The 25,818-nt window shown below is 29.1% G+C and overlaps 4 protein-coding genes across 4 annotated transcripts; 2 read left to right on the top strand and 2 right to left on the bottom strand.

Annotated features, from left to right (window-relative positions):
- Positions 1–6,865: 6,865 nt before the first annotated feature.
- Positions 6,866–7,670, top strand: LOC125835258 (pathogenesis-related genes transcriptional activator PTI5). The gene has a single exon (XM_049514389.1). It carries the CDS (start codon positions 6,894–6,896, stop codon positions 7,440–7,442), a length of 549 nt encoding a protein of 182 aa, XP_049370346.1. The 5' UTR covers positions 6,866–6,893; the 3' UTR covers positions 7,443–7,670.
- Positions 7,671–14,671: 7,001 nt separating this feature from the next.
- On the bottom strand, positions 14,672–15,519 carry LOC125835320 (ethylene-response factor C3). Its single transcript, XM_049514442.1, has one exon. It carries the CDS (start codon positions 15,517–15,519, stop codon positions 14,707–14,709), a length of 813 nt encoding a protein of 270 aa, XP_049370399.1. The 3' UTR covers positions 14,672–14,706.
- Positions 15,520–19,012: 3,493 nt separating this feature from the next.
- Positions 19,013–21,835, top strand: LOC125835300 (GDSL esterase/lipase At5g45960-like). Its single transcript, XM_049514426.1, has 5 exons — positions 19,013–19,322; positions 19,648–19,778; positions 20,690–20,923; positions 21,285–21,546; positions 21,642–21,835. The coding sequence occupies exons 1-5, from the start codon at positions 19,013–19,015 to the stop codon at positions 21,833–21,835; spliced, it is 1,131 nt and encodes a 376-aa protein (XP_049370383.1).
- Positions 21,836–22,703: 868 nt separating this feature from the next.
- LOC125835331 (GDSL esterase/lipase At5g45950) lies at positions 22,704–25,762 on the bottom strand. Its single transcript, XM_049514450.1, has 5 exons — positions 25,405–25,762; positions 24,845–24,975; positions 24,363–24,596; positions 23,363–23,612; positions 22,704–22,963 (listed from the first exon to the last, which is right to left on the bottom strand). The coding sequence occupies exons 1-5, from the start codon at positions 25,676–25,678 to the stop codon at positions 22,773–22,775; spliced, it is 1,080 nt and encodes a 359-aa protein (XP_049370407.1). The 5' UTR covers positions 25,679–25,762; the 3' UTR covers positions 22,704–22,772.
- Between the last annotated feature and the right edge of the window lie 56 nt (positions 25,763–25,818).

Below are 25,818 nucleotides of genomic sequence, written 5' to 3'. Positions count from 1 at the left end.
TTTAATTCATTTTAAACCAATTTAATAAATTAAAACATGAAAATCATTTCTTATTAATTGACTAACCTTTTTTGAGAAAACGACTTAAGTAAGTATACACTTTTTTTTTTTTAAATTATTATTATTATTATTATTAATCAATGAAAAAGGTTATGACTAACATTTTTTAAAGTTTATTAAGAAAAAGAAAAAGAAAAAAAAAATACTTTAACTTAGAACAATTTTGCAATGAGTAAAAAAAATTGATTTAAATGAAGAAGATCCTTAAAGAACGTGTCTTTAAAAATTTACGAAAATGATTTAACATAAAAATATATAATATTTTACGATATTCGATTAACTTTGATAAAAATAGTTCAATAAAGAATAATTTTTAATTTTTTAGAAAATAGGATCTTAATTGAAACAACTTGGTCAATTAGGATTTTAACAAAATTAGATTAATTAAAATTATTTACGTCATTTTTTATTTATTTTTTTAGAAATAATAATTCCAACCAACTTGGTAGATAAACCAAGAAATTATTTTAATCTAAATAAAGATATGTGAAAGTTTTGACTAAAAATAAAATATTTGAATAAGTATAAGAGTTGATAAAATGAATTATTTTTAAAGAAAACTAACATAAAGAATATGGTTCATCTTTAGGGGAATTCAACTAAATTAATTAAAAATTCTAAAGTTAGAGTTAAACAACAAATAATAAGTAATCGCAATTAAATAATTAAAGCGTAAGGGAGAAATTGAATTTGGGCCTTTCTTGGGCCAAATTCGCTACTGTTTTTGGGAATTTTACTCAATCCCGTTTTTGTATACACTTGATGTATATCAGTGTATATCGGCATGTATATCAGCCCTTTTCATGTATATCTTTCTTCCAAACTCATGTATTTCGCATCAGCCCTGTATCCCTGCGTTTTTGGCCTGTATATTGACGTATACTGAATGTATACAGTGTATAATGGATGTATATAGTCCATCTTAGGACTTTTGGAGGCTTGTATCTGGGTTTCCAGCCTTTGTGTTTTCGTTCAACTGCCTATAACCTGTTCATCGGCTATTTTTAGACTCGATAAAGGGAAGCATAATCCCCGAAATGCAAGGATAGGAATGGAGTCCCCATGGACTCAAGTGGCATTCGCACATAACGGAAGAAAGAAGAAAATATATTAGTACGATTCAAAGAAAAAGAAAACTTTCATGACATAAGAAATAACCATTTTTACTTGGGATGGTAAAGAAAATAAAATATATTCAAGTAAGGGAATTCGAAACAAAAAGTGAACAAATGAAACAACTCTCAAGCATAACTATTCAAAATTTAAAATCAAAAGCACCTGTCCACTTAAATATACTTCCCTTTCCCAGATAACAAAGAACATAAATAACATCAAATATAAACCTTTCTTAAGCTCAAATAACCTCAAGAGATAGATGTGTTTAGCGTACCAAGAAGTGATTAAACCACAAAGATGAGCATACCAAACAAATATGACTATATGAAATGAGCAATAGTGACAAGTTGGGAACAAGAAATGATTTTGGAGCACTTGTATTTTTGGGGCAGCAGCTTACTGCTAATCTCAGTCCCTCTTTTTAGAACATTATAACCATGATACACACTCTCCAGAAGCTATAAACAACAAGCAAAAAATTTTTTTTTTTTTTTTTAAAACTTAAATCTAGGCGGAATGAAGATACGAGCATGAATCAAGCGGAACCCATTGTTAGAGGACTATCTCGAGATAAATAAAAAAAGAGAAAATACGAACTATTGCATCCAATGCATAACAGACACAGCAACCTTCAATCTCCGTATTAACTAGCTTCGAGACTACGAAACAACTCTAAAAAAAAACAATGAACCCAAGAGCATGTCTCATGCTTCAAACAACTAAGACAATGTTTAACTTGAAAACTAAACACTCCACTATCAGACTTCAGCTGCAAGCTACAAATAACAGGGATGCAAGCTAAGAAAAGACAGAAACAAACGAGAGCCCTAGTTCATGAACAAAATATCAACTAAAACAACTAAAATCAAAGACATTTACCTTTGAGAGAGCAGCGAAACAGGGGTGAGACGAGCAGCCACGAAGATGATTTCACCACCAAAAGGAGATTACAAAGACTCCTACAAATGAGCAGGGGAATCACACTATGATCACACTGATCTATTATTTGTTTCGAATATGTTTAGTGTGTATTTTACGATTTTTGCTTGAATTCTTTAGGTTCTTTTTGGTTCCCCCAAAATCCCACCTTGAACAATGGAGAAGGAGGGGATATATATAGGGGAAAACTAGAGCTCATGATTTGAAAGAGTCGGGTGAATTTTTTGGAGTAGCTTGGGGCAAAATCGTCAATCCGGATTCAACCTCTTTTGAATTTTTCTCCCTCAAAGCTGTTGCTTGTATCAAATTTCAACCAAAATCCCCCAAAATTCGGATGAAAAGATCGATGTGGGCGGCTGTTGCAGAGAAAGCTGTGGGAGTTGTTGGATATTGACGCGTGAGGGAGAAGAAAACACACTTTGCTGCTGTCTGGTTCACGTGAGCTGCTGGACTGGCAGATTTGTGTAGAAGAAGAAGATGTGCAGGGGTCGGCTACTGTTCGCTATATTATTGTAATGTTGTTGTATTGTAGTGGGTCGGGTTGGGTGTATTAAAGTGGGCTGGGGCGTTTTTGGGCTGGGAGTTTATTAGAATTGGTATGAAAATTGCTGAATTGTTGTTGGGCTGCTGGAAAAAGGGTTGAATTTGGCCCAAAAAGGTCTTTTAAGTGGGTTTAAAGGTTAGGTGAGGAAAGAGTTTGGATTGGAGTTGAGAATTTGGCCCATTTGCTTATAATTATAACCAATTGTATTTAGGGATGTAACCAAATTGAGCTTAATTGGTTATTCGACTAAAAAGCCAAATAAGATGAATTAATATAAATTAATTAATGAGTTTCTTAATCTCAACAAAATAAAAATAATGAACTTAATTATAAATTGATTAATTCAATTACAAAACTAATTAACTCGAAATTATAGCTATAACTTAAAGCAAATTGATAAAATATTTAACTAAAATGTAAAATCTTTTGTGATAATTTTTAAATATTTATAAAATAGCGTGATTGCAAATTACACATACTTATTATTAAAAAGTGATAAAATTACTTAAAAAAAATAACTTGAAAGTATTTTGAATTTCATAAAACTTATTAACTCAAAACTATAACCATCCCTAATATTTAAAATATAATTATTATTTTTTGACGATTTTCGAATAATCATAAAATATACTAATCATATACATAATTATGTAAAACATATACACCATCTAAAATTTATGAAAAGTGACAAACTATTTAGAAGTCTTGCAAACTATATTATTATTATTACTTTTATAAGACTAATTATTTTAAAACTATGGCCATAACTAAAATAACGTAACTTAAATAAAATGTGCTTTTCAAATCAACAAAATTAAATAAAACAAAATAATATAAAATAAGAATAATTAAACCAATAAAATAAATAACTTGTACTTTAAACCATATTAATTTAATCGAATATAAAACAAACTCTTTTTGAGACGATTTTTGAATATTCATAAAATATAATAATTATATACATAATCATGTAAAACATATATATTATCTGAAAATTATAAAATAAGTGACAAAACTATTTAAAATAATTTGCAAACTATTTTTTAATTTGATTTAATTGTAAAACTAATTATTTTAAAACGTTTAAAATTGAAGAAACTCGATGATTAATCTATATTGTGGATGTCCAAAATTGGGTGTCAACACTGATGACACTAAAATATTCAATAAAAAATAATAATGAAATCATCATATAAAATAAATATTGCAAAGTCATAATGAAAATGATCATAATTTGAAAGTACTAAATCATGCTAAAATAAGTTTAATAAGTATTAGTTACATTACTAAATATTTAAGAAAAAAATTTAATTGTCTAAACCAATGTAAAACTAAAGAATAAATATTCAATATTATTGTCATTCTTAGTGTTGAATTGATTTTCTTTTTGCATTAGTATTAATTTGATTTTAATTTAAGTTTTATTATAATTATCAACATCTATGAACTATAATCTTTATTGGACCATTCCAAATTCTAAGTTTTAAACTTGAAATAATTTATTAAAAGATAAAAACTATGAAATAGTATAAGAAATATTTTAAAATTATATCAAAGTAAATATTTTTATGTATAAAATAAAATTTTAAAATTAAATATATAATGTCGGGTTGGTTTGGTCTCGGGTTGGTTTTTTTTAGTTAAAACCAAACCAACCCAAATATAGGCGGGTTTTTTTTTTCAATACCAAACCAAGTCTAACCAAACCACTAGTCGGGTTTTTTTTCCGATTTGACTCAATTTGTGGTTTGATTCGATTTTCGGTTCGATTTTGTACACCCCTACCAAAGACTATTGTTTTTATAAAATTCTTATCCTATATTATAGTATCAAATTGAATGCCCATCATTTCAAAAAATTAAATTAGTCATTTGAATGTCGATATCACTGTTTAAAATATATATATATATATAATTCGCAGCCAAAGACTACTGTTTTTATAAAATTCTTATCCTATAGTATAATATCAAATTGAACACCCATCATTTCAAAAAATTAAATTAGTCATTTGAATGTCGATATCATTGTTTAAAACCATGTGAAAATAAGATTGTTCTTCATCTAAATTACTCACTCAGTCTTATTTTTCTTTTTAGTTCGTTACAAAAAAAGTACTCAATTCTTTTTTTTAGCAACTCTTAAATTTTTAATTTTCCACATAACATGTTTAAAACCACAAAATTAAAAGGTATTGAAACTGTTGGAGTAATAATTATCATTATATAGATGAACCAATGAGTAGAGGTTAGATCCAATTCTTACGACAAGAAGTCAAGCAAATAGAAGTCTAAATGATCACTTTTTTCTTTTTAATTTATTGATAATTCATGATTCATGAACCTTGTTTGTTAAATACTAGACTCTATATTAAAGTCAATTGTAAAACAAAATGTCTTGGAAAATTAGATCCTTTTATTGGCCCACTAAATAGACCAAGGAAACCCTTACGAACCCAATGAAGTCACATCGATGTGTAGTCTCTAGAACGTCAAATGTGAGTCATCTTGCTCATCCTTTGTGGAAGTTTCTTCTATTGAGTCAAATAACGAATATGTGCCACTCTAATCGCATTGAATTGTAAATATCCCCCTTTTGCTATCAAGAGTGAAGAATCTAATCAAACATACCATTTGCAGATTATTGAATTTATTTTATTAATTCAACAGTATAAGTTTAATCATATGTATGTAAACACGAACTATAATAAAGAATCATAGTCTATAAAAAGTTAGTGCAATGTACAATATTGAAGGAGTCCTTAACTATTGTGTCTTTTAGTTATTAATTTAAAACAAAAAATTATTTATATGATCTCAATTGACCAACACATGGATGACTCGGATCTAATTTCTTCAAAGAGCATTATATATCTCATCTTGTTTATTAGGAGTACTATCTTTTCTTATTTCATTGAATGACTAGAGAAAAGGCCCAAAATAGTCCCTCATCTTTGGGTTAAAATTTAAAGTCATTCTTTAGTTTCATATGTAGCATTAATAGTTCCTCATGTTTGCAATATTAATTGGTGCATTTTTGGTCCTTCTCCAAATTTTTTCTATTTTTTAACATTGTTTTTATCCATAATTTATGTATGGAATGTTCAATTGTCATTTTATATATTTAGTGGAAATAATAACTCCATGTGAGAGAATGTGAGAAGAAAAACACATTGTTTTGTTTAGTAGAAATCGTATTGCAGGTAAAGTCGAGAGGCTCATCACGACGATTTCACGTGCACTAGTACAAATTTTTCTTTTCTTCCAACGTCATATGTTAAGATGTTCTTAGATTAGCTGCATAATATTTCTACTCAACAGAACAAAGTGTTCTACTTCTCACCTTCTCTCACATAAAGTTATTATTTCTACTAAATATATATAAAAAAAAAATAATTGGACATTCCTTACATATAATAGTGAACAAAATTAATGTTAAAAAATAGGCAAAAATTTGAAGGAGGACCAAAAGTGCACCAATAATGAAAACATGAGGGACTATTAGTGCTCCATGTGAAAAGTCAAGGATAACTTTGAGTCTTAATCCAAAGATAAGAGACTATTTTGGGCCTTTTCTCGAATGACTACAACTAAGCATATTTTTGTTCTTTTGAAGATTAGCATGCACATAAAATTATAATCAAGGGCAAAGTTAAAGTGTGAGTTACAAATTCAACTCAATTTAATAACTATGATCCGAATCTCGTATAAAATAAATGTATTTCAAACCTCGTATCATTTTGGGCTATATGTAACTGAAGACGACATTTTCACCACTAATATCCACCTCAAAAAAGGTGTCTTCCACGGGCAACAACTTTCCTTTAATTATTCTAAAGATGGTCAAATTACGTCCAATCTTTTTTTTAATAAAAAACATCAATACTCTGGAAAATATTGTTTGACAGTTCTCTTAAATAAAACCAAGTATACCTCATTGTACATGTACACAATTAACTAAACTTGAAATATCAACGCAAACAAGGGGTAATTAATTAAACCATGTCACATCCCATCAAGACACCAACCATATAATACATATTGTATAAATTGAAAAAGACTTGCACAATTTTTCACTTGTTTCCTCATACTTTCCTCTTTCTCCACGAGATAAATAAAATTCATAAAAACCTCACACGATTAAACGATTACTTTTCTAGTATCCCTTTATGTTAAATACCTCATAAAACTAAACATTTTCCCCAACAAATTAACCAAAATTCCTTCTAACTATAGTTATGGTTCCAACTCCTCAAAGTGATCTACCTCTTAATGAGAATGACTCTCAAGAGATGGTATTATATGAAGTTCTTAATGAAGCTAATGCTCTAAACATCCCTTATTTACCTCAAAGAAATCAATTACTTCCAAGAAATACTAATAATCTTCGTCCGTCACAGTGCATAGGCAAGAAATACAGAGGCGTACGACGTCGTCCGTGGGGAAAGTACGCTGCCGAAATTCGCGATTCGGCTAGACACGGTGCGAGAGTATGGCTAGGTACGTTTGAAACTGCTGAAGAAGCTGCGTTAGCTTATGATAGGGCGGCTTTTAGAATGCGAGGTGCTAAGGCACTACTTAATTTTCCATCTGAAATAGTGACTGCCTCTGTTTCAGTAGAAAAATTAAGTTTGTGCTCAAATAGTTACACTACCAATAATAATTCAAATTCAAGTTCCAATGAAGTTTCAAGTGGAACGAATGATGTATTTGAATCAAAAATTTCCAAGGAGTTTTCTCAAGATGTTAAAACAGAGCTGTGCATGGAGAATTTCCTGGCGCTCTAAGCGAATAATGTGTTGACACGTAGGGAATATCTCTATCTATGTATTCAGGTGTACGAATCAACTGAACTACTAAAAGTTTCACTTTTGTACTTATATTATGGGCTTCTCTTTTCTCTTATTTCCTTTTTTGAATTGTTTGCAGCGATGCACGCTATAATCTTGTGTAAAAAGATTGCTTAGGATACTTAGTATGTTTATAAGTTGTAATATACACATTCTATTTTCTAATTTTTTTTTCTTCTCAAAATTCAAATCAAACGGAATATTATATGTATAACCAAATATTTTTTCCGGTTTGATTGATAATTTGATATATTACTCATGATAAATAAATAAATAAAAGGAAAAACTTTTCTATCTGATTTGGTAATTATATAAATATAAGCATAAATAAATAAGTGAAAATAATTTTAAAGTTAGATCAGTTGAGTTATAATCGATTTATCTTAACCGGCCAAGCACCTCACAATCCCAAAGTCCCATCTGTAATGATAATAACACTCGGATTTATATTAGCTCTGATTTTAAAGTTTATAAGTTTCTATACTAATAAAATAATTTTTAATGATTAATACTATACAATAATAAATGCATTTATAATTAATAATTTATAAATACTTTGTAAATTTTTAAATGTAAATATATGAATAAAAATTAATGAATTTTTCCGAGGTCATACTTTAAAGGCGAGATCTGTCTATATTTGTATAATAGAGAAAAGATAAAATTTGGTGAGAGCACTTTGCTTATTGGTCAGCAGTCAAAAGACACACGAGAATTGTCTTGAATAGAAAGAAAGGATTGAGATGCAATATCTGCCTATTGACTTTGTAATTATCTAAAGTTGACTCTTGCCTCCCCAATGTAACCGCCATATAAAAAATAAATATATTATTATTTTTGAGTTAAAAAAAGGGCAATTAGAAGGGCAAACAACATAAATCCCACTAGTTTAGGAGCTAATTACTTCTCTTTTCGTGAGTTTTCGATATTACAATTTCTATCATATTTTGGTTTCAGATACATGTACATAACACGTTTAGATCATACATGTATCTCGGATACATGCTGTGCAGATACATCTAATTATATGTATCTAAATATAAAAGGTAGTTTAGATACATGTATCTCGGATACATGCTAAGTAGATATATCTAATTATATGTATCTAAATATGGAAAGTAACGTAAACACATCAATTTAGGAGGAAATCACGCGTTTTCCTATTAATTTCTTCTCCAATTCTTCCATGAATTTCCTCTCCCAAAAATTTCAAAAAAATAATAAATTTCTTCTCATTTTTTTGTGCATCAATTTTTTTTTCTTATAGGTACATAATCTTAATTTAGATACCTGTACACTTTATGAGATAAACAAATTTTTAATTAGATACATGTATACACATACAACTAACTAGATACATATTTTTACCACCATCTGATCTCTTCCCTTTCCCCTTCGTCTCTCTCATCTTTGGCAATAGAAAAAGTGGCCACTAGTAAGAAAATAATAAGTATTTTGCTGTCAAATCAGTCCAATATCATGCAAAAGTTTGATTCTTCAAGTTATAATTAATTAGATATTAGATAGTCTTAGAGAAGACACGCCCATTGATGCATTCTTCTGCCCGAGAGTATTTTGGGATGCGATGTGAGTGGAAGGATTAGGTAGGTTGATCATTTGGAGTGACGATAAATTAGGGGAGAGGGGATGATGTGAGAGATAATTTGAATTGCTAATCAACCATAAATTAAGGAATTTGAATTTTAAGATAATTATTCAACACCATATTTAAGGAACTTGTATAACTGATTAATTTTTTAAAAATATATGATATAATTATTAAAAGTGATATTATATGTAATTGTTTTAAACTAGAGATAAAATAAGTATATATGATAGTGAAGTATGTTTAGATAAGTAGTTTTTCCTTAAAAAAAATTGTTTTAAGAATATAGACTTAATATAAGTTATACTTTTAATATGATAATATTGACATAATATATAAACACACTCTTTAACTTGATTTCAGAGGTTGATATTTTTATCTTTCAATTTTTGATGTGCATAAATAATCACTTGATTTTGTATAAATTTGAACAAGTAAACACACACGCTCTACGTGACATAATACACATAGGACGCCACATGAGATGCATATTGACCACATAGGACATATAGGTCTACTTGTTTTGTTTTAGATAAGTTTAAGTGTCTACTTGTAAACATTCAAAGTGCGAGAACATATATATAAACTGAAATCAAATTAAAGAGTATGTTGATATGTTATGCTTGTTAATGTTGATTTCTCACTTAGCTTCATCTCCACTTTTTCTAGACTCCTCACATAATAAAAGAAATACTAATATATATATATATATATATATATATATATATATATTGTAATTGCCAAAGGATATTCTTTACAAAAAGGATAAATCTTTCCAAAACAAAGATAACCTTTTTTTAAAATTAAGTTACTTAATAAGCACACCTTGATGACTTTTCGTTTTATAAACTACTCGAGAACAATAGGAATAGAATCATAAAAATATTTGTCACACGTTTACCATAAAGAGAAGAAAGAAAATTAATACTGTATATGTATAAAGACACCAGGACCAAATTAAGCACGTCTAATTTTTCTAATTATAAATTTCAACGGTCTTCCCATCTAGAAAAACATTATACGTAATCAATGAAGTGTGCAATATTTATGTTAGATACCTACCAACTTTTACAGAAGGATCCATATTGCATTTTTCTTGTCAAGAAATAAATAACAAGATGGTTAGTCAAGCCTCTTGTCTATATGCGCGATCGGATGTATCATTATCGATGCGAATTTAATTGAATTTATAATTACTTTTAACACAAAACATAAATTTATATATAAAAATTTATTTAAATTGTAATAAATAATAGACATGAATCTATATATAACTTTAAAATGTTTAATACTAAGAATCACAAGAAATTGAAACCCACAAAACTTAAAGGAAAAATTACCAAAGTATACACCATTAGTTACGGTATTTTCAATATTTCCCTACCATTTTAAAATAATACGAAAATCCCTTCTTTTCACTCAAAACCCAACTGCCGGATACATTATTTCATTTCCACTCCAAATTCACGTTTCTAACTCCTATATTTACTCCTTCAATTTCTCTCTCTTTTCACTCACATAATCAAATCAGTTACCACATTAATCAAAATTTGAATTTCAAGAGGTTTCTTTCTCCAGTCAACTAATTTCAGATTTGTAGGTACTTTCATCTTCTTCGTTTTTTCTTGTTTCATCATTTTGTCTAATACATATGGATGCTCCTTCATTTAGCATGGGAATTACCCAAAATAGTTACACTTAATACTAATCGAATTTTTGATTCTGATAATCTCAAATGGACAAAAAACAGATCTAAAAGGTTGCAAGATCCTTTAACAATGGCAAATCAAAGTTCAGCGAAGGCAAAAGCGAAAAAGGATGTACATGCATCAACCTGCATCATCAAAAGCAAAGGTTGAAAAACAACAACAAAAAAGAGGTAGAAAGGTTGCTCCTGCCATATCTTGACCTACACTATCCAGGGTATGTATTTTGAACCATGTATTTTAACATTTATTTATTTTGTTTTAAATTTATGTCTTCCCCTGTTGAACTATTGGATCCACAACATTCGTTTGAGGTGAAATTTGTTCAAGATATTATGCATCAAGAAAGCGACAGTTTGTAGCCATTGAAACAATTTTTCTTTACTTACACATTTGATATGTTTTTATATCTTCTTTTTTTGTAGTGAGTGCGAAATGTTTTTTTTATTGTTTTTGTTGAATTTCTGAGCGATGAAATCAACATCCCATCTAATGATTTTCGAAGTGACTATCTTCGCACAAATATGCAACACTGTTATGAAAGTATGGTCTCAACAAGGCCAAGACGGGATATGTTAGCGAGAATGATGATCCTACAAGGCCAAAGAATGACTACACTCCACCAACAGAAGATGATCTTGTTAATGTAGAATAGATTTTTATGTATCGATTCACCGACAGTTGTTGATGATCTATTATTTTTAATATACATTAATTAGTGTTTTTGAGTATTTCTTCCCTTTTGAAGATACTACTTCTAAATGTGAAGAGTTTTTATGTTGAAAATTGTTTATTTCGCTTTTCATTTTGTTTTCAATATATTTAATACCTTGTTAAATTTTGTCTCTTATAAGTATAGTACACATCACTATAGTTGATACTATATTATTAGCAGATACAAGATTTTCCAAAAAATTATTATGTATATGATACACGATTATTTTCGATATAACAAATGTATCAACACCTGATACTATATTTTTATACTTGATACAAATTAGTTAATTTTCAATATATTTAGTCCCTTTCAACATTATGTCTCTTATAAATTTGGTACAAATGACTACACTTGATACTATATTATAAGCTAATACAAAATTGTCAAAAAATATATTATGTATATGATACACATTATTATTTATCATGTTTTCAAAATCACAAATTGATGTATCTCACAAAATCTGATACTATATATTTACAATTGTTACAATCCTCTTAATTTGTAATATATTTAGTACCTTTTAACATTATGTCTCTTATTCGATACACATCACAACTCTTATCCGGTACATATCACAACACTTGATACTATATTATCCGATACAAAAAAATTCAAAGAATTAAGTATCAGATTCATTATGTTAAACAAATCAATGCAATGTAATAGTATTTTCAGTACTTATTAGCAGTTATAGATACATTAATTATTTAACCAACACAATGTATATTTTAAAAATAACTTTGTATCAAATACAAAACAATACACAATATGTATACTAGATTCATTTTTATCAGAAATTATCAATAAAAAAATATAGGTAGAACTGAAAAACGTAACATTTCAATTTATTGAATCAGAAATTAGTAAGCTAAAAATACTTTTCAATGTAAAGATTTGTAACAGTGGAAAGAAATGTTATAATTTGAGAATTGTTAGATCTGAAAAACAAAGTACTCCAAAAAAGTATTGATCAAGATTCTTTCGTGAAGAAAGTACAAGTTCTTCGATTGTGACCTTCTTGTCCACAGCCACAACAGTTCGTGTTTGATGTTAGTTTTTCATCTGGATTTTCTTCCTTTTATTCCTTGATCTACTGGCCATTTTTTTGTATCTTGGTGGCAAGACAACTTCTTCCAAAACACATTTCGAAACTAACCAATCACTTTTGTCTAACATTGATTCCATTGGAACTGCGTAACACACTAATACATAGCGGCAATTGTACCAAATATATTTTAATGTTTATTGTATCATTCCAAAAAAAAATTATACTTCAAGATACATTATTATAACTCAGCTCAACGGATCATATATATTCTTAGTTTATCATACATATTATTACTGTCACCACAGTTTTACATGTTTTAGATACATATAAAAAAATGATACAAAACACACCTATGTACCACAATTACCCGTTTCTATTCATTGATATATTAAAAGAACGAAGAAGTATTTCAAACATATATGATACTTTGTAATTATCAAGCAATGATACACAAATCTAAACATCTTACACATACGATGCAACACCCAATACATAAGATGTAACCTAATTATGAATATAATTTGCAAATAACAATATATCATGAATAATATAGTAACAAATAAATTCAAAAAGACAAAGAAAGTTATACAATCTGTGTATCAGAAGATTATTTGTTCACATACCTTTTGTTATAAGATCTTTTAACTCAGCTGCAATGGCGAAAATAAGGTTCACGAATGAAATATTCTCCCCAATCACTATTCCATTACTTCTGTATCGCTCGTACCTAACATCACTTTTCCATATTTCGAATGCCTTAACAATATCAAAATATTAATTATGAATCTTCACAAAATTTCGCTGCAATTTTTTTGAATCAAGCTTGTGCAGTTTTTTGGAAGAATAGGGAGACACAATTTGACAATTTGAAATTTTAATTTCCTAGTTATGTTACTTGTTTGTGAACGACTGATTGTTAGAAGAAAGAAACGTACGCCTAAGTTGTGGGATTCAATTATATTTTCTGTTTTTAGTCCCTTATTTAGCACAGTAATTTGATAACAGAAGTGTCTAAATTAATGTATCCTCTCTCATAATTATGTATCCGAAAGGTATAAAAAAGAAGGAATTTTTGTAATTAATGAAAGAGTAGAGATAAGATGTAATTTGTCTATTACACTATGTGATTTGCATAATTTTTACAAATTTAAATTCTAAATTCATCTTGCAATCGAAAAAAAATGTATTCTCTTGTTAAAAATTAGGACTTTCTTTTTTTGGTGATCTAGAGTTAGATCTTAAAACTAAGTCAAAATCACAGGGATGGTGGACGGGTAAGGGCGTAAGGCATAGATATATCTAACACATTATATTACTACTCCTCTGTTTTATTGTAGTTGTCGATTTATCTCTCTTATGTTTATTAGAAAATAATAATAATAGAAGATATAATTTATTATGCTACTCTTATTAGATAAAAATAAATTGAAATAATTATCAATTTTAATTTTTTAAAATAATAATGATTTTAGGATAATATTTCCAAACTAAAGTGTAATTAATTAATTTGGGTAAGTGGGAGTATTAAAATTTAAAAAGTAAAAATATAAAAGACTCCTCGAAAATTAATCACTCAGAAAAAGGAAGTGGTATTATAAAATCAAGCAGAAATACTTTGATGATTATTCCAACCAAGTAAATTATCCGTTTGTATCCATTTATAAAATTGAATCTGATTTCTCTCCATTACCCTCCAAGGCAATTATGTACATTATATACTTTTGAGCAATGCAATTCGCATTTTACTACTTTAATGGTATAAAAATTGTAAGAATAATTGAATCACACTACTGTATACTTTAAACTATATGAATTGTATACTTCAAAAGTATACCACTTAAATATATACTGTATACTCCTATGTATACAAAATACTAACCGTCAATTATGTTCGACAAAGACGAAAGACAATAATATAAAATTTTGCAACTCAATATATGCATGAAACATGAAAGATCAAAGAGGTGGTGATTAAAAGCAAGTGGCACATAATTTAATAAAAAATCATGATTCATCCAATAATTAATTCCTATACATATATAATACCCAAGAATTTTAATTTCCCTTACCTTGTATCTCCCCTAATTATATTTTGTATCTAAAACTTATTATTTCTTCTATTACAAAGAGGATAATAAACTATCCAAATAATCACTTCCAAGATCCTCAAACTCTAGGATATCCAAGTCATTCAAAAGATCCTCCTCCACGCTTCTCATAATTTTCTTCTCCTTAGGCAATTGATTAATTTCGTCCAAATTTTCATACATGTTCCAATCCCTTGATACCCTTTTTCTTGAAATATATTGACTTGATGATGAAAAGGTCCATTCTTTTTCATTAGGACAATTAGATATTCCCATGGCTTGAGCAACAATTTCATATGGGAAATTTAAATAGGCCTTTGGACCTCTAATTCTCAAAGCCGCCTTGTCATAAGCCATAGCAGCTTCTTCAGCAGTATTAAATGTCCCAAGCCAAACCCTAGCTCCTTTTCTTGATGAATCCCTTATCTCAGCCGCGTATTTTCCCCATGGCCTCCTTCTTACCCCTCTATAATGCCGCGTATTATTAATTACCATCTTCTTCTTCTCCTCCTTTTCAACGTTGACAACGTCTTCATCATCTTTGTTTGTTGATTCGTCGTTTGAATCTTTGTTGTCATGAGGAGGAATAATAATACCATCAAGAATATCTTCCCAAGTTTCAGCTCCCATTGATATCCACCTTCCTAAGCTTGGTAATCTTTCAAGAATTGGAAGTTGTTCCCAATATTGTTCACAACAATATTCATTTGTCACCTTTTGAGAATTTTGATCATTCTTGGATATGAAGTTTGCCCAAACATTCTCTAGAATCTCTTCACATGCTACTTGATCTTGTTGTTGATTATTCTTTTCCAAATGAGTAGTCATCTTTAAAGAATGTTTCATATGAAAAAAAAAATATTTGTTGAAATTAAATTAACTTGAGGACTATTTATAATATAAGAGATAGCACTCTTATCTTATAATGTGCAAGGCTAGCTTCTTGTTTAATAATGACTAGGAATTAAATAACAGCTCAGCAAATGGTTTAATCCAATTGATGAATTGGAAGACAGTAGGATACTTGTATTACAAATTATGACTAAGCTAAATTCAAGGATGTTACTAGAATTTAGACATGAAGAAAGGAGTTCACTTTACTGTTTTTAATATTTTCTTGTTGAATGCTTTGGTTATGACTAATCGTTTTGTGTGTTGTTTGCTGGAAAACGCTATTTTTTAAATATTTATTTATTGTGAAATTCCCTTTTTTACTAAATGATTAATGAGATAACAAGCAAGTGAAGAGTATGAAAAAACTTGTTCTAGTTGATTTTTTTTCGTTTTTGATCGCAATAAGTCCACATCTAATTTAATTTTCTTAAACTTCTTAGTTAAGGAAGGAATGTTCACATTGAATCCCTAAATTGGTTTTAAAAGCCCCCAATAAAACTTTAAAAGATGTGAAAACTTACTGTGTTTATATCAAATCAATAGATGAATGATATGTGTTTGCACAATACTAAAATTATAGTTAATTATATTATTATGTTTTCTTACTTCATTAAATCACCGAATCATGTTAATATAGTTTGATGTAAACATTCTGTGTGGATAAAATTTTCTCTTCCTCACTTAACCTCAAAGAACTAGAGATACCTTTGACATTTGTTTGCGTTGCTGGCTTATCACGATTTTATTTGTGTATCCAGAAAAAAGCCATTTCTTGCGAAATACTCTTCAAAAAATACAAATTAATTGGCGGTTTAGTGGGAAACGAACTTTTTAAGTTTATTCCTACTGCCTTTTTTTCCATGGCTTTAAAGGTTTAAAGGTACTGTTCATTTTCAAACCATTCCTGCTCAATGTACTAGAACTCTAATTGTATTTCCTTATTTTTTAAGTGAATAGTAAAAAACAAATTGCTATTATCTTTCGTGAGTTTCACACTTTATTTATCGATTATTCTTTTTTTTTCTACTTGAACTATCATACTATTTATGTGTTAAAACATACGTTGAAGCTAATTAGATCAATTATCAGTTGTTCTGTTCTCCTATTTAGATTATTACCATCTACTCAATTAAGTGTGTTTATTAGTACATAAATAATATTTACAAAATAAAATATTTAGTAGGTGATAGTTCAAATAGAGAAAAAGGATACAACTGATAATTGGATATGAAATTAGCTCACAAAAATAGTGATACAACTGATAATTGGATATGAAATTAGCTCACAAAAATAGTGATAATTCATATGTATATTTGACGGTTATCTCTTAATTTTTCAATATTTTGTCACATACCATAAAACTTTTCATTATTTCTATCCCTCATTTATTTCTCTATCTCTGGACATTTTAGAATAGATTTGATTGGTAGATAGTGAGAACGAACACAACGATTTGACTGTTAGGATCTTAATAGATGAGCCGCAAACATACTTTTTATTCATATATATACTTACAGATTGAGTTAAGAACATAAAATAGGCTTTTGAATTTTGTGATTTTAAATTAAAGATATGTAAAATGTACTAAAATATTATTTAATTTTAATGTGTGAAAGTTGAAACTAAAGAGTTACTTGCAAAAACAAGTAAGTTTTTTTTTTTTTTAAAAAAATATGAACTAAAAAAGAAAATAAATTAAAACAAAGAAATAATTATCTTTTTAAATAATTGATCGTGTAGATACATGTGTATAGGTAGAATTTAATGTCCAAAGGTGCATCAATCCTAGATATATATATTGAGTGGAGAGTACTCAATATTGTCCAATTATAATCATAATTTATTTTATACAAACTCATGCAATGAATGGATTATCCAATACTACTCCTATTTTTGTGGGACTTCGACATTTCGCCCCCTTAAAATCCGACTTCTTTGTTTAATTGGTCCTCTTCTTCATCTTGGTTCAAAAGAAAGATAATGAAACACGGGATCTCGAAAACAAGCCACACGCTTCTCCTTGGGACGATGAATATTCATTTTTATTTGTTCAGTATTTAAAATAATTTTTTTTTTATATTTAATTATCTTTAACATATCAAGTAAAATAATATTTTTTTCTATATTTAATTTACCCTCTATATTAATTACTTATTTTAAAATTATATATTAATCAATATAAATATTATGATAAGATATTTATAAATATTATGATAAAATATTTATTTTGGACGTGAAAATATAAAGTGAACAGAGAAAATAAATTCTAACACTTGATGGCAAAGCAAAATATTGAAAAGATGCTATTGCGGCTGTTAACATTCGATGTATTTGATTAATAAAATACTACTAGTTCAATATTAAGTAATTGATAAGGAATGTTTTCACTATTACTATTCATTTTATAACTTTCTTTCGTTAGTACTAGTGTTTTTTTTCTCCTTATTTTATTTTCACGTGTAATTGATTTACTTGGTATTGCTTATATATACTTATAGAGCGTGATCATTTTTTCATCTTGGTGGTAGATGGGCGTGTTAGGTTGAATTTCGACAGGATAAAATTGACTAGTCGAGTAAAATGAGTTATAATTTTATCCTTCCGTATTTAAAGTGAGTAATTCAAAATAAGAATGAATACTTAATAATGAGGGAGATTGAATATCGCAAAGGTCATGACAACATCTATCCTCCTTTTACCTATCTGGTCTATTATTTTTATTTTAGCTAGTCAATTTTAAATAATTTTCTATAATGATATTTTTTTTAAAAAAATAGTCATGTTCAAACGGGAATTTAATTTCTTGTATATATCATCCTCAATGTACATATTTGATTGAATCTATTCTTGAACTTCCCCCAAAAATAAAAAGGACGTAAGAGATATTTTTCATGTAAAGAAGTCAAGCTAAAAATTAAGGAGAAGAGAAGCATAGCAAACAATAAATAATATGATAATATAATGTAAGGAACACAATAAATAATAATAAAATTTAAAAATGAGTTAGGTAGAGTATAATGATAACATAACAATATTTATAAAGAAAATTAGATGTGACCTTCATATTTTTTCTATCCAGGAACATGTCATGTTTAATCATCTATCTCCAATACAAATTCAAAAGGTTAAATTCACAAATATCAGTTTTATTATATGTCAAAATCTCTTTAATTGTAATACATCTACTAGCTAAGTTTTTCTCGAAAGAACCAATACTGGACTTGACTATAACCCATTGTATATGCAGTACTTTAACATGAGTTTAGACTTTTTTAACATAAAGTTAATTAGACATCAATGGTATAAAAAAAAAAAAAAACCAAACAAAGGTCCACTTTAATTACTGCACGTACACAAAATAAGTATATATTACACACAATTCCACTCAAAGTCCAATTTGTGTCACCTCTTTTATTTTTACCGTCTTTCAACGATTGGACCAAAAATGAGATGTTCTTGTCATGTCATGTTTCTTCGATATTCTCCAATATTGTTATTTCTTATTTTCATCAGCATCATCAGTAGTAACATTAAAGGTGAAACTGGACCATTAACAAAAAAGAATGTGCTAATTAAGCCCTTCAATAATACCATTTCAGCTATCTTTGTCTTTGGAGACTCCACAGTTGACCCTGGCAACAACAACTGCAGAGCCACTGTTACAAAGAGCAATTTTCCTCCCTATGGAAGGGACTTTGTCAACCACATTCCCACAGGAAGATTCACCAATGGCCGCCTCGTCACTGATATGATGGGTACATTTGTTCTAACTGTTATCCTTTTGTTTCAATTTATATGATTAGACATCAAATTTAAAACAAGTTATACGTACATATTATTGTGCTTGTAAATTAATCTTCTGATTAAGAAGAGAAAATTAGAATTTTAAAGTTATATAAGTGTGACATTCTATTTTGGACAGACTAAAAAATAAAAGTGTGACACATAAAATGTTTATAAGAGTCACAAGAAAGAAAAGAAAGAACAAATAAACAAAAATGTTGGTGTTTTTTTTTTTAATTATTATTATCGTTTGTCTTTAATAACGTAACCATGTTGTTTTTGTGTTGTTTGGAACAGCTTCATATATAGGACTCAAAGAATTCGTGCCACCATATTTGGATCCAATACTTAGCTTGGAGGAGCTGATGACTGGCGTTAGTTTCGCCTCCGGTGGCTCTGGCTTAGACCCTCTCACCGCTCAAATAAGCGTATCTCTCTCTCAAAGAATTTTACATTATCGTGATTTACTTTAACTTATATATACTGATCGTATCAAAAATTCTACGATATAGATTTATATCAATTTATTGCACTAGTTTAGATGACCAACTGATAGTTATTCGAACCGTATATAAAAGTTAAACGCTTAGATTTATGATCAGCTTTAAATTTATAACAGGGGGTAATCAACACGTAATCAAAATTGTGCATAATAACAAGACAAAATTTAGTACTAGTACAAATTAATAATTAGTGCAAAATACACACATCACACATGCACCGGCTTTTTTTTTCTTAAGCAAATTGCTCTATCACACATTTTTAAATAAATTTTTAATTAGAGGTTTATTATTTATAAAAATTACCTTAGTAATGTAATTATATAATACTAAGGATAATATGGGAAGAAAAATTCAATAAAATTTTCTCAATTTACTAAATGGACAGGTTAAATAAAACATCTATTTTAGACAAGTAAAATAAGAACATTTTAAGTAGCTTTCGAGTGAGGTCTATTAAATGCATCAACAAATAAATGTAACAGATCAGGTTTAATTTATATTAGTTCTTGCTTTTCTTTAACATTAATGAGTCTAGTAGAAAACAGTAGTAATATGGTTTTACTATATATTTTCCAGGCGTTACAATTTTGAATGTAAACTTTAGCAGTTAATATAATTAAGCTGTTCTTTTTCCTACAATTACTGTTTTGACATTGGTAAGATTATATACACATAGTAGGAGTTATGTTGCACAGTGATGAAGCTAGGGATTCCAATAATGAAATTCACCAAAAAATCAAAGAAAATTCAACAATGAGTAAAATGATTCTCGAAATTTGTTTAAGACTTTTATTTGTCCATAAATTTATATTGACAAATATATATATTTGTGGCAGGGCGTAATTCCATTGGAACAGCAGCTAGAATATTTTAAAGAGTACAAAATAAGAGTTGAAAATGAGATTGGGGAAGAAAAAACAAAATTGTTAATAAGTAAAGCAATGTTCCTTATAAGTGCTGGCACAAATGATTTTGTTATCAATTATTTTAACACCCAATTGAGAAGAAACTCTTACACACTCCCTGCCTACCAGCAGTTCTTGCTACAACTAACTCAACAGTTTCTCAAGGTAATGTCTCTTTCAACTACTCCATTTTTTTAAATAAATTATGTTCTATATATACTCACTATACAAAAAAAATATTTTAACAAACGAATTACTTATAAATCATTTTTATAACAAGTATTAACTTATGATAAATAAAAATAGCCATTAGTCTGTTACACACGCATATTAAAGTGTTGATTAAAACTCACATAACACTTTGTCATGTGTTCAGATTCTCAACTGAAAAATATTATAATTTTAGTGTCTAAATGAAATTTACTAAAATTGGGTTTAGGGACTGTGCAATTTACTCCTCCATAGATTATATCAGCCCACATCAATTTATTATGATGCATCATATCGTTGTGTTAAATTGATTTAGGATTTAATGGCTGAGGGAGCTCGAGTCATCGGAATAGTAGGGTTACCGCCGATGGGGTGTTTACCGGTGGTGATCACCATGAAGACGGCCGGCAGCCCATTGCAACCACGTCAATGTATTGATTCATATTCCGACGTAGGAAAAGAGTATAATCAGCTTCTTCAAAATATGTTTAAAAATATGATTACTTATGGAACAAAAATAATATATGCTGATATATACAATCCTTTATATGACATGGTACAAAATCCCAACAAGTATGGTGAGTAACCAAAATTTAATTCTTCTTTTGTTTGTTTAAGTAAATTATTATTTTCTGATTAATTAATAAATGTATTTATCTTACCATTTTTATAGGTTTTAATAACGTCTACTCTGGTTGTTGTGGAACTGGGCTTTTCGAGCTTGCACTTTTGTGCAATCCAAATTCACTTGTTTGCATTAATGCTTCGGAATATATTTTCTGGGACGCAGTCCATCCAACTCAAGCTACGTATTATAATATGTTCAATTCCTTGCGTCCCACCGTTGATGTTATGCTTAACTCATAAAAAAAAGTATTTCGTTGTGGGATAGATGTGTTTGATGATTAATTGGGTATTGTTGTTTATGAAATATTTTATGTTTGGATTTAAGTAAGATGTGAATTGAGATTTTGATTTACTATTCTGAATATAGACCTAACAGGATAGAATTAATTAGATTAGATATAAGATATAAGCTTTATCCTATTGTTAGATGGAATGCTTTTTTCTTTTTTTCAAAACATAAATTGAAACTCAGAACAATAATTATTTTTCAACTATAAAAGACTTAAAAATAAGGCTAAACATATATGCAGCCCCTTAAACTTGTTCTTTTTAAAATTTTATTTTGACACTCCAACTCAATCTTGTTTCATTTTAACCCTTCAACTACAATTTTCATGTACCGTTTAAACACAAAATTGTCCAACGTAAGGGAAGCTTACTCTGAAAAAAGCCCTAGTGTAATAATTGGATGATTTAATTTATATTATATATATTTTATATTTTTCACCATGAAGTGAAATTATTTAAACTCTTAATTTATGTTTCTTGAGAATTTCAAGTACATTATTATAATTACATCCAAAAAAGTAAAGTCACAAGGACGATAGCCTAGGCAATTGACCTTCATTACACTTTGATGGAGTGTCCGCTTAAGGTCGGCTCAAGTAGTCGATCCTGTAATTTGTGGCAAGGCTTGCGTTTGCACAATTCCTATTTCTAAAACAAATTAAAACTATTAATAATATTCTTGTAAGTAAAAAGTACACATTTTAAAAAAACTGATAATTGAAGGAAACCACACGTTCGAAAGTTTCCAATAGCATAAGCTAACTTCCCTACATGCTAATTAATCTCGAATAATTAAGGCACAAAGCATAGAAGAAAACACGACTACAAACTATTGGTAGGAAACAAGCAACAATAATTAACAAAATGATTAAAAAGAAAAAGATGATTATTAGTCGAGTAAATCAACATTAATAGCTTTAAGAGCTTCATTAGCCATAATCTTATGCATTTTCTCAGAAGGATGAACAGCGTCCCAGAACACAAACTTTGTTCGATCACCACAAGTTTTCAACCCCTTACAACTCTCTCCATACTCTACTGTTCCTGTCCCACAACACCCCTTACTTGTCTCTGTAAAACCTGTTCCATTATATTTATAATTCATTAGCAACATATATAGTATCCATATAAAAATACCAAATATATTTTCTTGAAAAATATTTTTTTTGTTTACTTATCAAATATCATAATATATGTGAGATAATAATGACTGAAACATATTTTTTGGAATACAAAAAGTAGATGTGACAAATGGGCGGATTGAGTTGAATTTAGACTGGTCAAAATGAGTTGAGCTAATAAACCGGTGGGTTATTGATCCGTCCAAAAATTATTGGGTGGGTCAAGACCTAACTCACTCAATTCTTACTAAGTTTTAATTGTTTATTTTTTCTTTCATGTTTTTTAGTATCTAGTAAAAATGATTTTATGATATATATTGTTACCTCTGACTAAGAACAATAAACGTAGATTTCTTACCGAATTTTTGGGGATTTTGGACAGCTTCCAGAATGATGCTATAGATGTCAATGTAGGCAACTTTAATCCCAAATAATCTTTTAAGAGCTTGCAATTCTCTTTTGATTTTGAGATTGAAAGTGAAAGCAACTTTGTTCAAATCATCATCGCATTTGGTTTCATCATCTCGAATGGTTCTAATAAGTGGTTCACACCCAAGAGGAGGAACTCCAACTACTGCTAATCTTCTTGCTCCTTGACTATGAATTATCTGTCGAAAATAGAAAAATTTACTGTCAATTTATATAACTTAAATTCGTAAGTATTAAGCCATTATAAATTTATAATAAGTGTGTAGGTAACTATTGAAATTTTTCTAAGGGGGGCGGATATACTAAATTAGGTTCAATAAACAAATTGCATGTTGATTTTGTTTTCACGGTATGTTATGTTTTTTGGAAATAACTATTGAAATTTTACTAAGGGGAGAGATATATATACTAAATTATATTTTGGTAAAACTTTAATTAGAAAATGAATTGAAAGGGAAGTACCGTATTCAATATAATTTCCAAGAGAACACATTTCTTTTTCTATGCCTTACGTACCCCACGCTTTGAATCTTTAGTGGGACTAGGCAGCTGGAACAGGTAACGTATGTACGTACAAGTCATTTTAATTCCACCAACCAAACTTCGCTGAATTTAATTATTATCATTAATTCAAATAGAATATCAACAAGTTTGGTTGCATATAATTGAATTGGTTTTGGATCCTACCCCAACAATGGTGAATCTTTTTACTAAAAAAATAATAATCTAGAAAAGGGGAAATAATGTGTGTAATTGCGTCTGTGGTCCAATGGTCAATGAAATATCTAAATTTTGATAGATCGAATTATAAATTACTTCATACTTATGTTGATGAACAAATAATAGTATGTGGTGAAAGAATTGAGATTTATATAACGTGTCGGACATCGATAAAAAAAAAAGAGGGGGAGGGGGGGGGGGGGGTGTACCTTGACGTGAGTAAACAGGGAACGGATCAAGAAGTTCTGATACTGTTCTACCGTGTATTGCATAGAACGTATAACTTCCAGAAAGTAATTTTGTAGGAAGTCATTAGTTCCCATACTTAATATATATAGTGCATTTTTCATAGTTTCTCTTGCTTTATCAACTCCCACCATTTGGCTCAAGTGGATTTCATAGTGCCTCAGATACTCCCTTTGCTTCGCTAGTGTCATTGCATTCTGATTTTTCAGAAAGAAAAAACATATAAGGCCAAAATGTTAAACAAAAAGGGGACTAAGTTTATTTTTTTTTAAAAAAATTGAGGTAGGGAAAGGGGATCACAATTCACAGGGTGAGGAATCGACCAACTGAGATATTAAGATTTCTCAAACCAACTTTAAGATTGAAGGTTCAAGTGACCATGGAGCAAAAAAGGTGGGAGCTCGTAGGAAGAGGTTAAAAGATAATTTCAAAAAAAAAAACGTACCGAGAAATTGGCAGTGAGATCATCATAACCAGAGCCAGCTGAAGCAAAACTAATGCCGTGTAGCATATCCACCTTATTTATTTGTGGGTCTAGAAACGCTCTGGTCATGTTTACGTAACCAAGTGCCTCCGCTGCAAAACCATTATTTTACTTCAGAGACCCTCTTTTTTCAACTGATTAATATATTAATTAGACAGTAAATATAATCGTATAATTTAAAAGGTCCAAATATACTTTACAAACTGACTTAATATCAGATTTAACTTTTTTACGGTAAAAAATAATTGTTAGTGGAGAATATATTTGAGATGAAAAAAATTAGTGAAGATTTTCATGGATCAAAAGGTAAATTAATATTCTATTGTCAAGTTAAACAAAGTGGAGGCACATTGTTTATGAGTCAAGCATAACTACGAAATGGTGATCTAGTATCACTATTTTACAAATTTGTAGGAAAAAAAAAGAATTAATTCACTAGCAAAAAATAAAAATAAAAATAAACTAGGAAATTTGTGGTGAAGAGATGGAATATATAGTAGCAAGATTGAGTAAGTAATTACCAATGAAATCTGTGGCAAGTTTTCCATTGGAGAATCTGCCAGTAGGTTGAGAATTAAGGTCCATCCCATAAGGCAAGTAATTAGCCTTGTCTATAGTAGAAAGATGGTTGTTATTTCCAGGATCTACACTTGAATCTCCAAACACCAACAAACATGTTACATTGTTTTTGGCTGCCAATTTCCTCAGCACAGCTACTTCAATGCCTTGTACTACAGTATTATGATCATGTAACACTACCAGAGCCAGAAACAGGACAATCACAAGCCTCATCATTTTCACACACTTAATTCAACGTAAAATATGTAAGTTGTGTAGGCAATAAAGGTGAACTAGCTCTACTCGTCCTTATATAGAGTTAGGGGGCTGTATTTTTTGGTTCCCCAGCGCAGTGTCCGGTCCACATTGACTTTGTA

Source organism: Solanum verrucosum, unplaced genomic scaffold, assembly GCF_900185275.1.
Source record: "Solanum verrucosum unplaced genomic scaffold, falcon-dt-bn FXZP01001278.1, whole genome shotgun sequence".
Classification (NCBI taxonomy): Eukaryota; Viridiplantae; Streptophyta; class Magnoliopsida; order Solanales; family Solanaceae; genus Solanum; species Solanum verrucosum.
This window is presented reverse-complemented; position numbering and strand designations above follow the sequence as displayed.

What these genes read in the sequence shown, in the direction of transcription:
- LOC125835331 (XM_049514450.1), bottom strand. Translation starts at nt 25,678, where the DNA reads ATGATGAGGCTTGTGATTGTCCTGTTTCTGGCTCTGGTAGTGTTACAT. An exon ending in ATCTCACTGCCAATTTCTCG is followed by an intron (nt 24,597 to 24,844) that starts GTACGTTTTTTT and finishes CTGAAAAATCAG; the next exon opens with AATGCAATGACACTAGCGAA. An exon ending in CCAAAATCCCCAAAAATTCG is followed by an intron (nt 22,964 to 23,362) that starts GTAAGAAATCTA and finishes ATAATGGAACAG; the next exon opens with GTTTTACAGAGACAAGTAAG.
- LOC125835300 (XM_049514426.1), top strand. Translation starts at nt 19,013, where the DNA reads ATGAGATGTTCTTGTCATGTCATGTTTCTTCGATATTCTCCAATATTG. An exon ending in CCTCGTCACTGATATGATGG is followed by an intron (nt 19,323 to 19,647) that starts GTACATTTGTTC and finishes TGTTTGGAACAG; the next exon opens with CTTCATATATAGGACTCAAA. An exon ending in TAACTCAACAGTTTCTCAAG is followed by an intron (nt 20,924 to 21,284) that starts GTAATGTCTCTT and finishes AAATTGATTTAG; the next exon opens with GATTTAATGGCTGAGGGAGC.
- LOC125835258 (XM_049514389.1), top strand. Translation starts at nt 6,894, where the DNA reads ATGGTTCCAACTCCTCAAAGTGATCTACCTCTTAATGAGAATGACTCT.
- LOC125835320 (XM_049514442.1), bottom strand. Translation starts at nt 15,519, where the DNA reads ATGAAACATTCTTTAAAGATGACTACTCATTTGGAAAAGAATAATCAA.